Source organism: Hylaeus anthracinus, unplaced genomic scaffold (assembly GCF_026225885.1).
Source record: "Hylaeus anthracinus isolate JK02 unplaced genomic scaffold, UHH_iyHylAnth1.0_haploid 3, whole genome shotgun sequence".
NCBI classification, from domain to species: domain Eukaryota; kingdom Metazoa; phylum Arthropoda; class Insecta; order Hymenoptera; family Colletidae; genus Hylaeus; species Hylaeus anthracinus.
The window spans coordinates 3,375,920-3,390,599 of NW_026535284.1; the positions used below are offsets into that span (position 1 = coordinate 3,375,920).

The window sequence follows — 14,680 nt, forward strand, 5'->3', positions numbered from 1 at the left end:
GAAAGAGATATATGCATGAACTTTGTTTTCAGGAAGTATATAAAACAGTAATGCACACATAAAGCGATTTATTAAACATTTTCTTACAAAACGTGATTTTCAAATTCTTTAAACTAAATTTAATAAATCTACAACCTAAAATCAACATGCGATCGAATCTGATCATATACATACATTAAAAAAGTGTAATACCTTCTAAACAATACAACATGTTATAATTATTTAAATGTCTTTCAGACATAAAAATATCAGTAAAAAAATATAGTCTTTTAGTAATTTCAATGTACTCATTATTACTTAATAGAACAGTTTGAAAAATATAGAACAGTTAAGACATGTGCAACAAACAACTGGAATGGAAGAATGGATGCTCTATTGTTAATATAATCTAAGTTTAAGGCAGGAGATAGGACATTAGTAATATCTATTCCTATTGTTTTGATAGCTCCTTGCACTTCAACTTTAATGTTATATTTTCTTGCTTTAAAAATTCTAACTCTTCTAATTTTCTTTGCAATTCTTCGTTATATTTCTGTAATTTTACAATTTCTTCATTTAATCTCTCGTTTTGTTCTACCAAACTTCTTACTCTATTCGAATCTTTACTAGGATGCATTTCATTAACTAGTTCATCTGTTTGGTTTAACAGATGTTTAATGAGATTAGCTTGGGAATTGAAGTGTAATTCTTGCATTACTCTCAAAATGTTTGAACTTTCTTGTTTTATATGCATGCTTACTATGTCCTTAATGGAATTAAGCAATGCAGCAGGATCAGTTTCTTTGCACTCCAATTTCTTAACACAGTCTTTGTCTTTAGAAACTTCCACTTGGGAAACACTTTCTTTTGAATAATCATGAGGTCTACTGTTTTCTTTAATAGACAGATTTGAAGACTGATTGTTTTCCTTACAACTTCCAGAACGACGAGTCTGATTTGTTGAACGAGTTTTAAGTCCAGGAATTTTCACTCTGGCCTTTTGTATCTTTGTTTCAATATTGTCTGCAGGCTCCTCATCGTCAGCTTTCACTTTATTCTCAATTGGCTTCAATTTGCTCTCACTAGGTATTTCTCTCTTTTCAGAAACCTTCACTCTAACCTGGTGCTTCCTAGTATCTTGATCTGACAATTTTTTCAGATCATGTACATTTAATTCTTTAGTAACTGGTTTCCTTTCAGTTTTATGATGTAAATTGTCAACATTATGTGGCAGCGTCGGTTGTAACGGAGTGGATGTAGCAATTCTTGTTGTTACATGTCTATCTACTGGATAAGAATTAACATTTGTAACATCAGTAGGCACTAGTTCCAGATCTTCTAAGAAAGAATCATTCATTTTGATTCTTTTTAATAAACTTTGCACTGTACTGGATTAATAAGTAAAACACAATTTTTTCTATCTATAATGATATAATTATCTTAGGAACGTTTACTGAAAACTTGAGTATTTCAACAATGCACAATGTGTACCAATGTGTTTTACGAATACTTTAATCACAATGTTGAACTAAGATTGCTTCGAAACTTCATTCATGGATTTGTTATAAATATCCAGTTTTCAATTCTTTGCATCATTCAATTTGAAGAAATGCAAAAGTCAATTTTCTACCACACTGTTATCGACGACATTCTGTATTCGTCGAGTTAAAAATAGTTACAATTCCGCGTTAACCTTCGATTAAACTACCGGACGTGAATTTCAATACATGTCAATTCAAATTTATTTGTGTTAGTAGTCAGCTGACACAGATTCGTTATACCGCAGCGCCATCTGCGAAAGTATTACTTGAATAGTTGTGGGAGCCATTGTTTTTTCTTAGTTTCAGACCAAAGTGGACCAAAGTAATTGTGCTCTCAAATGTCCAAAAAAAGTTGAAGTTCGTATCTAATTTTCAATCTTAAGCTTAAGTCTAAGTTTTTTGATGGAAGATACAAAAAATGTGGATTAGATAGTTTTCTAGAAAATATTTCATCGAAATCTATATTCGTCGTATTGGTAACATTGATGAGTCGGTTGGAGATTCGATTTCTAGCGGGTCATTAGGTCAGATCATGATAACCAGTTACCAGGTCATTGTCAACAACAATTAGAGTTCTGTGTTAACTTTTTAATCGGACATTTAGGTCACATTCACTCGTACTTAATAACTGTTTTATAAAGTGAATTACAATGATCAAAATCGTGTCTATTCTACACATTTTCGTTCTAATTTCACTCACAATCGAAAATGGAAGAGGATTTACGAACGTTTATCCCAAATTGAAGAGTTATCCCATTCGAGATGGCGATGATACTGGAAAGCCTCTGTTCTTAACACCGTTAATCGACAGCAATCAAATAGATGAGGCTCGTAACAAAGCCATTGTACAGCATAAAGAAATGGGCGAAGTTAACAGTTATGCCGGTTACTTGACTGTCAATAAAGAATATAATTCAAACATGTTCTTTTGGTTCTTCCCGGCTGTGGTAAGTGATTGAATGGTTTGCATATATTTTTCGAATTTCTCGAATTTCTCGCAAGTTTTTGCCATTTTCAATTAAAATTAAATTTTATGTAATTTTATTTGTAAATATTTGGTAAGTAAAATAAAGTCATTACTTTAAATAGCATAACCCTAAAACTGCACCTATAGTATTGTGGTTACAAGGTGGGCCTGGGGCTACGTCTATGTTTGGTTTATTCATGGAGAATGGTCCATTTATCGTAACTGCAAACAAAACCCTTAAAATGCGCAAGTATTCTTGGAATCAGGCTCATAATTTACTTTACATCGACAATCCTGTTGGTACTGGATTCAGCTTTACTGACAATGATAAAGGATATGCCATTAATGAAACACATGTGGGAAGGGATGTTCATACTATGTTAGTACAATTCTTTAAGTTATTCCCTGAACTCCAGGGTAATGACTTCTATGTCACTGGTGAATCTTATGCTGGAAAATATGTACCTGCTGTATCTCATGCAATCAAAGACTTTAACATCAAGGCACAGACAAAAATAAACTTAAAGGGTTTGGCAATAGGAAATGGTCTGACCGATCCAGAGAATCAATTATTGTATGGAGATTATTTATATCAGTTGGGATTGATCGATACAAATGGAAGAGATGTGTTTCATAAATATGAAGATAAAGGTCGAGATTTGATCCGACAAAAAAAATATGAAGAAGCCTTTGAACTATTTGACACACTTCTGGATGGTGATTTAATTGGTTATCCTTCTTTATTTAAAAATCTAACTGGTTTTGATTACTACTTCAACTATTTACATACCAAAGATTCAGATGATGCTGACTACATGTCAGAATGGATTCAAAGAGCAGATGTGAGACGAGCTATACATGTTGGCAATTGTACATTTCATGTTGAAGATAAAACAGTAGAGAAACACTTACAAGGAGATATTATGCAGTCACTGGCAATTCTCATATCAGATCTTACTCAACATTACAGAGTTTTAATATACAATGGCCAGCTTGATATTATTGTGGCATATCCTCTAACAGAAAACTATTTGCACAACTTAAAATGGTCTGGGGCTGAAAAATATAAAACAGCCAAGAGGAAGATGTGGTGGGTTGGAAAAGAGTTAGCTGGTTACTCAAAAACTGTTGATAATTTAACAGAAGTTTTGGTCAGAAATGCTGGACACATGGTTCCTTCAGATCAGCCACTTTGGGCTCTCGATCTTATTACGCGTTTTACACACAATAAACCATTCTAAATTATTTTTGAAGTGTTTTGCTGAAAGTATGTAATATCTCTGTATAATGGCTATGTTCGTATTGAAAGAGCTATAAGGATATTTAATTTTAAGGTAAAAGTAATATACAATAAAACTCCATATATCCGAACCGGCGACACCACAGTACTTAGTTACTTGAACACTTTGGTGAGCTTGTATTATCCAAACTCAGCTCACGCAACGTATCGCTTATGGGAATTTGTGAACTTAAGTTATATGAACTATCCAGTTGCTAGAACCTTTGACCCCCGACCAATTCGGATACACGGAGTTTAACTGTATACACGCAATAAGAATGCGCATACTATACTTAATTCTATAATAGAAGAACTAATAAACATTTATTGATAATAAAAAGTGTATATAAGCATCTTATTATTATTGAGCAGTCTCATACAAATGATTTGTCTTATTTATACATATATGTACTAGAGGTATTTATTTACCATTAGGTACTTTGTCTTACTATTTCTTTGTAATAGTATCAGGTATACATTTTGATGCATGCATACATGATAGCAAAATACTAAGAGATCATAAAATGTATATATATAAAATTTAATTACATCAATTGTCACGATTAGGCAAGATCTCTCGTATCTTGTTAGTTTCTTCATGACATATTATAGCAATTAACTTTAAATAGTTCGTAACAGTTTACACTAATCCAGGTACGGCAGTAAAAAGTTATCTACTATAGATATATTTTTGTGCCACTCTATGTGGGGAATATTTGGTACTGTAATGAGGGTAAGTCTATCACTCTCATCTAATGTCTTCAATCCAATTGAGTCGTCTGTATAAATAGATCGATCGCGCATATCTATCACAGTTTCATTAGCATCAAAATATCCAAAGTGACTACTTTGCCATGGGGTGATAACGCCATCTTCAGGGCCTCCAATAAGTATCATACGTTTTAGTTTGGTAAGTCCTTGTTTAAACGTTGACCCCAGTGTCGAATTTTTCTCGTTGTTTACGAGTGGAAGGAACCTACTGTATTTGTAATATAATTCCTAAAAGAAAACAAAATACAGTTTGTTATGAAATCCAACTGAAACAAAGAGTATGCCCACCTGATGGTGAGGATCATTCCAGTAATTTCCGACGCTGGTATGTTGTCCAACTTTTGAATAAAATAATTCATAAGCAGTTTCACACGCTAAATCGGGGAAAAATAAATGCAAAAATCGAGCTGCAACGGAAAAGAAACCTTTGAAGTAAAAGTTTTCTTTGTTTACTTTCAAGGATGATACTATCATCAGGTCGTCACGTACTTCCGTATTGTCCTGCTTGTGGCGAACTCAAAGAGATAAAATTCCTGACATTATGATTAGGAAATCTTTGCAATATGGCTCTAGCTAATAAACCACCTTGGCTATAACCTATTAAATTTATTCCTTCGGGGAATGCAGCACCTACGGACACGACATCCATCCCTATTTCTTCTACTTGTCGCCACATTGGTTCTAGACTACTCCATCCTGCATATCTCGGCGTATTATAAACCTGTGTCCCAGGATGCATCTAAAATCGATGGTTATTTTATGCATACACAAACATAGTTATAAAAATTGAATCGTATTATCTAGAGACGCGGTAGCGTCTCGACGCCAAGTACATGAAAATCATGTTTACCCGCTATATTTACGTAGGTGCGACATCTGCATCATCCTTTATTTGGCGTGAGTTGCTTACCTCTTGTATTCTGTTGCTAATAAGTTCCATACTGTCGCTTCCAGTAAGCACACCATGGATAACAACCACAGCACGATAACTTTCAACGGCATTAATAAGTATAGTTAAAAAGAAAAGAATAAAAGATCTATAACTTAATGTAGCCATCGCTACTCGTAGATTTCCGATTATGCTATACTCAAGAAAACATTCTGTCATGTCAGACTAGGATCTCTTTTTCATCTGTTTTCATCGCAGCGACGTAATTTTTGATCGGTGTAGCAATTGCGCCCTCTCGTGACAACCAATCTTTGGTTGTCGCCTTGTTGAGAGGGGAGCTTTAAAATCAATTTCTTGGACAACATCCAGAAAACATCTTTCCACCGACGATCACGAAGAAATCTTCTTTACCTTTGAATGATACGCATCCGCTGTCTTCTGCAGGTAGTGATAAAGGCATCTACACGAGTTACAATTTTTGTACCGATTTTTTTTTTTTTTTTGAAGATATTTCTGTTCGTTATGATGCATATCATCGAGTCTCCGTTTAATAATTAAACATTGTTTAATCATCGTACAAATCATACGTATCAGGAATGTGTAACGAAAGGAGAAAAGAAAATGAAAGTGGTGAAAGGTTATGGAACAAAATGGCACCTACCTAATTCAAGAAATGAATTGTGTATTGAAATTTAAATGTGCTGCCTTTGAATTTTTCTTCGAAATTTGCTCATTGTGCTCGTGCTTTTTGAACAATCAAATAAAATTATTAGGTTGTACCAAAAGTTTCTTCCGTGACTTGCACTCAATTATTTTGTGTGGCAGTGTTTATATAAATAGACAACCTAATTTCTTAGATGTTAATATTGTATAACAGTAATGGAGCAAAATGAATCGTACGCAATTTAATAATGTAACATTAGACATAAAATATTGTGTATGTATTACTTATTAATGAAATGGAAGAAACTTTTGGGATAACCTAATATTTCAGCAGAAGTAACCGAAGACATAGATGGTCATACAATGATCATGCAGATGCGATAACAACCCGTGGATCATGCTTCGACCAATAGGGTCGGGGTTCAATGGTGAAAGGAACTCAATTGCGTTCCGAAACAACGTGCTGCAGACTGTAGTAGGACCCTAATCCTTCTAGAACTGTGTGTAAGGTGACTGGGCACGTGGCATTTCCCGTGCTTGGTACAACCATATATCACCGTGTCCTGACATCACCCCTAGTTGGCATACGAAACTCACGCCTCGTGCTCAGACGATGGATGTCGAGCGTATTGTTTCGACCAGCGACATCCCCGATTATCACCACTTTACTTTCGAGAGTGTCATTACGGTAATGTACTGTAATGTTTAGTAGATTCGTACAACAACGTCTATCGCGGTTCTACGGTTCAGCAATGTACGTTAATCACTTCTTGGATTTGAAGTGACTATTCGGAAGAATTCGTCTATCAATGCAATTTCAAAGAGTTGCCAAGTCATTGGAGTTATGAAGAAAGCAAGAAATTGATGTCTCTTTGACGAGGACGCGTTAATGGATTTAACACTCTGGCGGACATCCCGATGCAGGGAAGATCTTTGGTACTAGTACTTTAGCGAAACGAAACAACTGACTCGCGAGTAATTTGAGGGATCTGTACAAAATGAGATTTGTTCGCGCGATGTATCAGAATGATTGAATGGACAGGTGTACCCTTTGCCCCGAGAAGCTGGAACAGCGTACAACAATTTAACCGGAAGGAATACCTGGGAACGTATGTACTCACGTGCTTCTGATGTCGCATGCTGGCTCTAATCGAGTCCCCAGAAGCTTTGAAACTACCAGCGTTTCTTTCTCGTAGAAGAGGGATAGAACCGAAGGAGAAGGAGAACGAGAGGAAAGACAGCCAATCCAATTCCACGCTCAAACCCGACCATCGCGATGGCGGAGGGTGGCGAAAAAACGCAGCCACAGCCAGAGCGCAAGGCGAGTGTAGGTCTCGGAGCTTTTTTGCGTTTAATCAAGGATATTCGCGGTCGGCTGACTCGGTATTTTAGTCCACCAAGTGCTAACCGAGGCGCGCAACCACCAGCGACGACCATATCGCAGGAAGTGGATGAAGGAATCTTCGTCCTTTGACCTCGCAGGGACGCTCCTACCTATCTTTCGCATTTCACCATGCGCCCGGTATTATCTCCACGAGTTCTATCCTCTGTCGAAAGTTTCATCCCCCCTAAGCGTTTTAGCGAAGCATTAACGCAATCAGTTGGGATACAGTATCGACGTAAATCGAATATTCGGCTGGTTTATACGCAACATTGTATGCAGAGTAAAAAATGGCCAGGAAGCTACTGCATCCCTGCAACAGTAATTTACGCGTATACATCTGAGGAGGAAAGCCAGTAATTCAACTTCCGGTTTTGTAAATTCAAATTTAGGTACACAACGCAGAACGAATGAACAGAGCCGTGGTAATGGTTGCAAAAATATGCAAGGACTACCTTTGCGTTTCACTTTTATATAATCCATCGTCTTCTTTTTACTTTGCCGGCTGTTATTAACGGAGGGCAAGTGTTGCAGTCGGTCAAAATTTTCATCCAATCTATTACCCCCAGCTTTTTTTAAACGTCTACTTAAAAACCAAACTGTATTTAATTATTACTTAAAGTATTTGCACACTAACGAGTTAGGTGATGCCGAGTGTATGTTAGAATGGATTCAAGGAACAGACATGAGACAAGTTATACATACAATGGGTGTAAAAAGTATTCGTACATCGATCAATTTCCAAAAAAACTGTGTAAAATTGTAATTTATTAACTTTTATAAACAATGACATTCTACATATTCTCGGAAATCTCTAGAATAGATAGATTACAAAAAAATAGCTATTTATGTAAGTTGCGAAATTAACAAGAAAAAAACAATTAATCGATAAAAATGTTGATGCAATAAGTATTCGCACAACTGTTTAAAAGTACTTTCCTGGAAATTTGATGTTTTCTAAGTCGCACGGAGCAATAAACTAATGTGTCTACGTTACAAACTCTACTGTAAATGGTTCGTCATAAGAATCGTACAAATACTTATTGCTACTAGACTATTACCCACTTTTCGCATTTTTTTGTTAATTTCACAAATTATATTAACTAGTAAATGTTGCTCGGACTATATCTATCTTAGAGACTTTCGAAAATATGTAAAATATCATTGATTATAAAAAAGAAGTTAAGAAACTACAATTTCACACAAAACTTTTTTGCGAAATTGATCAGTGTACGAATACATTCTACATCCACTGTACGCGCTGGCTCTTGTACATTTCATATCGATGACAAGACAGTAGAAAAATACTTAAAAATACTTAGAAAGTTAAAGTGGTCCGGTGCAAAAAAATATAAAACAGCCAAGAGAAAGTTGTGATAAGATGATAACATTACTGTACGGAGACTATTTGTGTCCATCAGGATTAGTAGTAAACAGAAAAAGTACGAAGATACCTTTGAATTGTTTGAAACGCTCCTTGTAGCATTAAATCGTCTTGGCGTAGCGATGTCCAAGGTTTGAGCCATCATTTTCTATCAGCGAGGAATCATAGATCCTCTTCATCCGAGAATCGACTCGAGAGTCTGTTTAAGGCCACCCTTGAGCTTCGTAAGTACAGAGGCGGGAGAGAAGACGAAGTGGGTGGTACGGTGTCGGAGGAACGGCCGGGAGATTAGCGTTAATTACAGAGTTGAGCCGTTCCGGGGTTGGGACGGGGCGCGAGGTATTTGTCACTCGGCACTGCTCTCGACTCCCGTTCCTCGTTCTGAATATTAATAACCCCGCCACCGTCCTTCGCCACCCCATCCTCCGTGTCGCTGCTCCTCTCTTCCTCATCCCGGCTTTTACGACATCCGATGAATTGCGCGGCAGACAACGCTACTCATTATGCTGACTGCTTGATTTCATCACCGTCAGCGGTACGAAAAATTAATCGTCCCACGATCGAGGTGAACGAGGATCGGCTTGCGGATTTTGGCGAGTTTCTGGCTCCTCGAACGCTCGACTAGCGCGAGGGTAAGATAACGTCGAGAACTTTTCATCGTGTTCGTTATCGGTAATATTTTATACAAGGAAATGCACACGGAACGTCTGCTCGTCCATATTCAACGACACCCCGGTCTCAAGGTAGTCTTCTGCCATTTTCCCAACCCCGATATCGTTTTCCAAAAATTGAAGCATAGTACCACCGACTCCGCCGTTATCCCCTTCCACTGAGCACGTCGATCAATCGATATCATCCTCTCTCGTCCTTTCTGCGGTTGGTCCCTCGATGGTGGTCCCATTCCCGCTCAAAACGTTCAGATATTCAAAGTCGGGGAATAGTTTATTCATGGCCGGCTCGGAGAACTTAGAAAGATATTGGAAGCGGCCCAGGAGAGGGTGAAAGATAGAAAAAGAGACGGCGGCTACTAGCGCAACGGCGAAGGAGCGAGAGGAGCGATATTGGTCGGACGGAAGTGTCCCCTCGGGGAAACGAGAAAACGGGAGGAGCGTCGTCTCTCCCCCGATCCGATAAAGCGAAAGAGGGACCCCCTTGTGGCACGAACCACCACTCCTCCTGCCTTGACCCACGTGACAGCGAGCCCGCCAATAAAATTCAAATAAACTCCGCCGTGCATACTAAATTATCACATCTTCCATTACCCGACCGCGTGCCCATTTCCGAACGGTCTCCGTTGGTCCCGTGGAAACGTTTCGCCATCCTGTCGAAATTCCAATATTTTTGACTTTTGCCCTTGTACGCGACCAGCAACGATTCTCGTAGCTGTACCGTTGGGATTTCGAAACACCTTACACTTTAATGCCGCCGTCGGGCAAATACTTTAAGACGACCGCGGACTTATCATTTTTAGGAAGATATCCCGTTTAATTGATTGCTCGTAGATCAAAACTTAATCTGTTTTGTCGGTCTCATCGACGGAGAATTGCGGATTTAACGATCGACAAAGGCGTCTCGAGCGACCGTTCCCGAGGAAAGGTTAAAAAGGGTGAAGACCCCTGTCGATTATACGGGGCAACCCGTAGACTGTGCCGCCGTCTCGTGACGTCATTAATCCAACGATGGATTCCCGAGGAAACGGGAATGACTCGTCCGCGAGGGTCCAGCGACGCTGATGAAGGGACACGGAGGTCAGGTGGCCTTTCCCAGGAACGCCCCAGATTTCAACATTACTCAAGCAGGATCAACCTGACAGGAAGAGGGCCATTGTTCGCCCTCGCGCTGCTGGGCTTTCTTCCGCATCGACGGTGCACACCATCTTCTCGCGACTCGACCATTGCTGTGCGCGTATAACGTTTCTTTTGTTTCTGGAATGCGTCAAGTGTTCGGAACGATTTCTCGTTTAAGGATGTGTGAAAAAAATATATCGTTATTCTCATCTCTGTATAACGAAATCAATCACACGAATCTTTCTTGTTCGTAGACTTATTTTTCAAGATGCTAACATTTATTTAGGTCATTTAGATTAGTTGGATTTAATATTATTAAATTTACTTAAGTGACCCTTCGAATATGTTATTTTTAATTCAAAATCGTCTAATTTCTTCGCAGATCTGCGTTACATTTAATTTTATTTAAGCAGAGTTTATTTATATAGCAAATTATATTATAAGCAATGTACGTAATGTACGAGAAATGTGGCTATGGGAACAATGTGTGTACGTTCTATTCAGCCGTACCGACATGGAGCAAGGCGAGCACTCGCTCAATTTTGGTTACGATACGAAAGAAATATGTGGAAACAAGCAAAATCGAGAAATACAGTGCTTGAGACAATGTTGAAATGAACGAAATTGAAATGTAGTTTTTACATTACTCCTAAAATGTTTAAACTTTCCTGTTTTATATGTATCGTTACGATTTTCTTAATGACATTAAGTAATGGAGCAAGATGATTTACTATACAGTTCAATTTCTTAACACACTTATTAATTTTTCCTTTGTCTTTGCGAATTTCCACTTGAAAAACACTTTCTATCGAATAATTAGATGTTCTACTCGTTTCTTTGTTAGATGCATTCGATGATTAATTTGTTTGTTCCTATTACTCCTTGAGAATAACAAACGAAAACAATTCTGCTCCTCTGGAACATTTCCTGGATAAATATTTACGCTTTCAGGACTCTTTCGTGTTTCTTACCAGTTCTATTGGCCAGGTCAAAGGGCAAACACCAAAATTCTTTCTGTTCCTCGAGGACTTTTAAACGCTGTTCCATCCTAGTTTAGTTTACATCGAAATATCGAAGCCCCATCGGTAGGAAACGTACGTCGTTTTAATTTTGTAGATTCTTTGCGAGAGTTTAAACGCGTTAAGGTGCACGGGAATTATCCAAACGAAGTTTCTACCGTGTAAAACAATTAGTAGCTTGCCTGTGCCCCTGTTCCCCCCTATCAGCTTGTCTACGCACCGACTATTAGTATAATCGTTGGAGGCTACGACCCTTAGCTATCCTCGGGCGGTTCACTTTAATTCTTAGCAAGTTAGAGTCATCCCCCTTCACCCTTAGGTGGATCATCACGACTTTGCGCTTTGTTCGGGGTCCTCTGTGCCTCTCAATTCCTGCGTCGAACTGTGCGAACTGGTATTTTGTTACCATTCGGAGGTGATCTGATCATAGGAAATTGTCTTCGAGTATTGTTTAAGGATTCGTAAGAAGAACTACCACTGTTCTAGTGGTCGTAGTGTGTAGTAGTTGGACTAATACAATATGTATTGATGATACTTTAGTAGATTTAATGCTAAAATAATCTGTAGGAATTAAACGAATTAAGGTTTAAACGAATAATATACCGATACCGTGTCCATCTTATCCCTAAGGTTCCATCGAAAACATCAAAGTTTTTGTTGTAAAATTGTGAAATCATCCAAACACACATATAATCGATATACATACATATAACAGGACTCATTCTTGTTTTTTTTAAAGTTGAAATTTTGATCGCTCCTTGGTGTAAATTTGACCCAGTGAAATGCGATGAAAAGCGACATCAGGAGAGTGGGAATAGAGCGTGTGATCAACTGTTCAAGATTATTATACGTATATAAATTCCCTTGTGAAGTTATAGTCTACATAGAATGTGTGCATCAGGACTGAACCGGTACTGAAAAAGTGTACGACATATTTATATCATGTTTTTCATTTCATAAACTTATCGTATCATCCTTGGAGAATGAAACTGATAAATAAATATTTTGTAAACGCAGAATAAAGACGAAATTTGCTTTGTCATTGATATCACCCTCACCTAATCTCACTCCATGAAACGAAATTTAGATAAAATGACTCTACGAAAGTTACGTTTATCAAAGGGATGAAAAAGTTTTACTTTTAATGCGCGAGATTTCACGCTATTGATTTTTAAATTTCAAGTTCAGATTTAGAATCAGCGCCCCCAAAAACCCCTGTATATAATGACTATAAACAATTGATATAAACAAAAACAAAATAAATACTCGTATGTCGGGTATGTACTCGATATCAATAAGTATTCATTCAAAGGTCTCGATATCAGATAGTAATACCAAATATACATTCATTTAGTTAATACGTATCGATACTTTCATGGAGCTATCAAAGTAGATTGATACCAAATGAGTAGAACGTGAATAGTACCGATACCTCATTAGTTCAGTCACTATGGATGGCGCCTGGAATCGTCATCCATGACCCGAAACACGTGTAAATGTCGCAGTTTTTCACGAGGCAATTAGACGACAATTTCTCGAGGCGCTTCGTCTTTCGGCACGTCGAAACTGAATGTAACGGTTCCGCTGTGTATCTAATTGATTTCCAGCCGTCGAGGGGGCTGCGATACGACCGCACCGGGGCTGAATTTTGGACGTCGAACCACCCCTTTGCATTATGGATGCACCTGATTTCACACTTGTTCGTTCGCACTGGCAAACTCCCGACAGCTATAACGTCTCCATCGATATAAACACGTCGCAATTTGCTGGCCCATTGTGAACCTCTCCCTTTGGCTCGATTCATGGGTAATAAATCCCGTATACGGGATATATGGTGAATTTATGTTTACGAAAGCCGTGCTCGTAGTTTCCATGGACTAAGGAAAGCAAAAGGACAGGGGTTACTGTCCAAAATCTGTTTTAACTTTTGTCACGCGTATGAAATAGTTTTGTACATACCGATAGAATGTGTACAACAGAGTTTGGCAGTGACCGGGGGTTCTCTCCCTGCTTCTCATGCGCCCTCAATGTATACAAAGTCGCATGAATCGGAGAGATATCAGTGATCAAATTTCCCCTACCTGTTCTTCAAGCTATCACAGTCCTGCCTCGAACGAGTATCAACTTGAAAGATATTATTCATCCAGACTGCACACAGACTGTATTCGTCAACGATACTGATGTTAACCCTTTGCACTCCAAGCAATTTGGCTATGTGCAGGTAGTCGACTCCATGACCATTTTTCTTAGGTTTCTGAGTTGTAGCATGGCCACGAAAAACTCTTCGCAGTTTGTTAAATTAAAACAAACATAATCATACACAGATAATAATAGTTTAATGGAAATATTATCCTCCATTTGATTATTTATATGAAGTTGTTTCAAACAAATAATGGAAAATTAACGTACTTTTTAACGCTATTGCTTCAGAATATTGATCTTATAACTATAATTGAATTTAGACACCCATCGCTTATTAAAATTTAATGATAAATTGTGGGCAGTGACACTGTTCGTAGGAGTACAACGGTGTCAAGTGCCTGGACAGTACAGGTGGCCTTAGGAGTGCAAAGGGTTAACTATGATTAAATTGTTAAGCAGCTGTTGCCTAATCTCATTTATTTATCGGCGTGTAACCAGTGTCCATACTTTATACCTTTCTCTTTCCTAGTTCTTGTATTTCGTTTTATTACGGTACAAGAAGAAGATTAAAAAATTAAGAAATGTGGTTAGTATATTTTCAGTTTTAGAATAATAATTTGTCAGATTTCTCGGCGAGAAAAAGACCTGTCGCCGTAATCACAGCACGAGGGCCTTGATTCAGCAATTACGTATCGTTTTGTACGCATTGTATCGGGCCGGACGTCCGAAATTGGCCGCGTAACATGCGCATAATCCGTGCCACGTGTCGTCCTGCGACGCAACGAACGAACGCGAGGCGTCCAGGCGTCGTTCAGGAACCCCTCGTAACTCCCGGCGTCTTTCTCTACCCGCAAAACCCACTTGAACCGACGTACGGT

General features: G+C 38.2%; 3 protein-coding genes across 3 annotated transcripts; 1 reads left to right on the forward strand and 2 right to left on the reverse strand.

Annotated features, from left to right (window-relative positions):
• Positions 1-51: 51 nt before the first annotated feature.
• On the reverse strand, positions 52-1,664 carry LOC128894273 (uncharacterized). Its single transcript, XM_054155928.1, has one exon. It carries the CDS (start codon positions 1,334-1,336, stop codon positions 431-433), a length of 906 nt encoding a protein of 301 aa, XP_054011903.1. The 5' UTR covers positions 1,337-1,664; the 3' UTR covers positions 52-430.
• A 175-nt stretch (positions 1,665-1,839) lies between these two features.
• Positions 1,840-4,134, forward strand: LOC128894254 (venom serine carboxypeptidase). The gene is made up of 2 exons (XM_054155901.1): positions 1,840-2,467; positions 2,610-4,134. Exons 1-2 carry the CDS (start codon positions 2,171-2,173, stop codon positions 3,726-3,728), a joined length of 1,416 nt encoding a protein of 471 aa, XP_054011876.1. The 5' UTR covers positions 1,840-2,170; the 3' UTR covers positions 3,729-4,134.
• Positions 4,135-4,264: 130 nt separating this feature from the next.
• On the reverse strand, positions 4,265-6,126 carry LOC128894272 (lysosomal thioesterase PPT2 homolog). The gene is made up of 4 exons (XM_054155927.1): positions 5,448-6,126; positions 5,027-5,276; positions 4,826-4,944; positions 4,265-4,765 (listed from the first exon to the last, which is right to left on the reverse strand). Exons 1-4 carry the CDS (start codon positions 5,643-5,645, stop codon positions 4,412-4,414), a joined length of 921 nt encoding a protein of 306 aa, XP_054011902.1. The 5' UTR covers positions 5,646-6,126; the 3' UTR covers positions 4,265-4,411.
• Between the last annotated feature and the right edge of the window lie 8,554 nt (positions 6,127-14,680).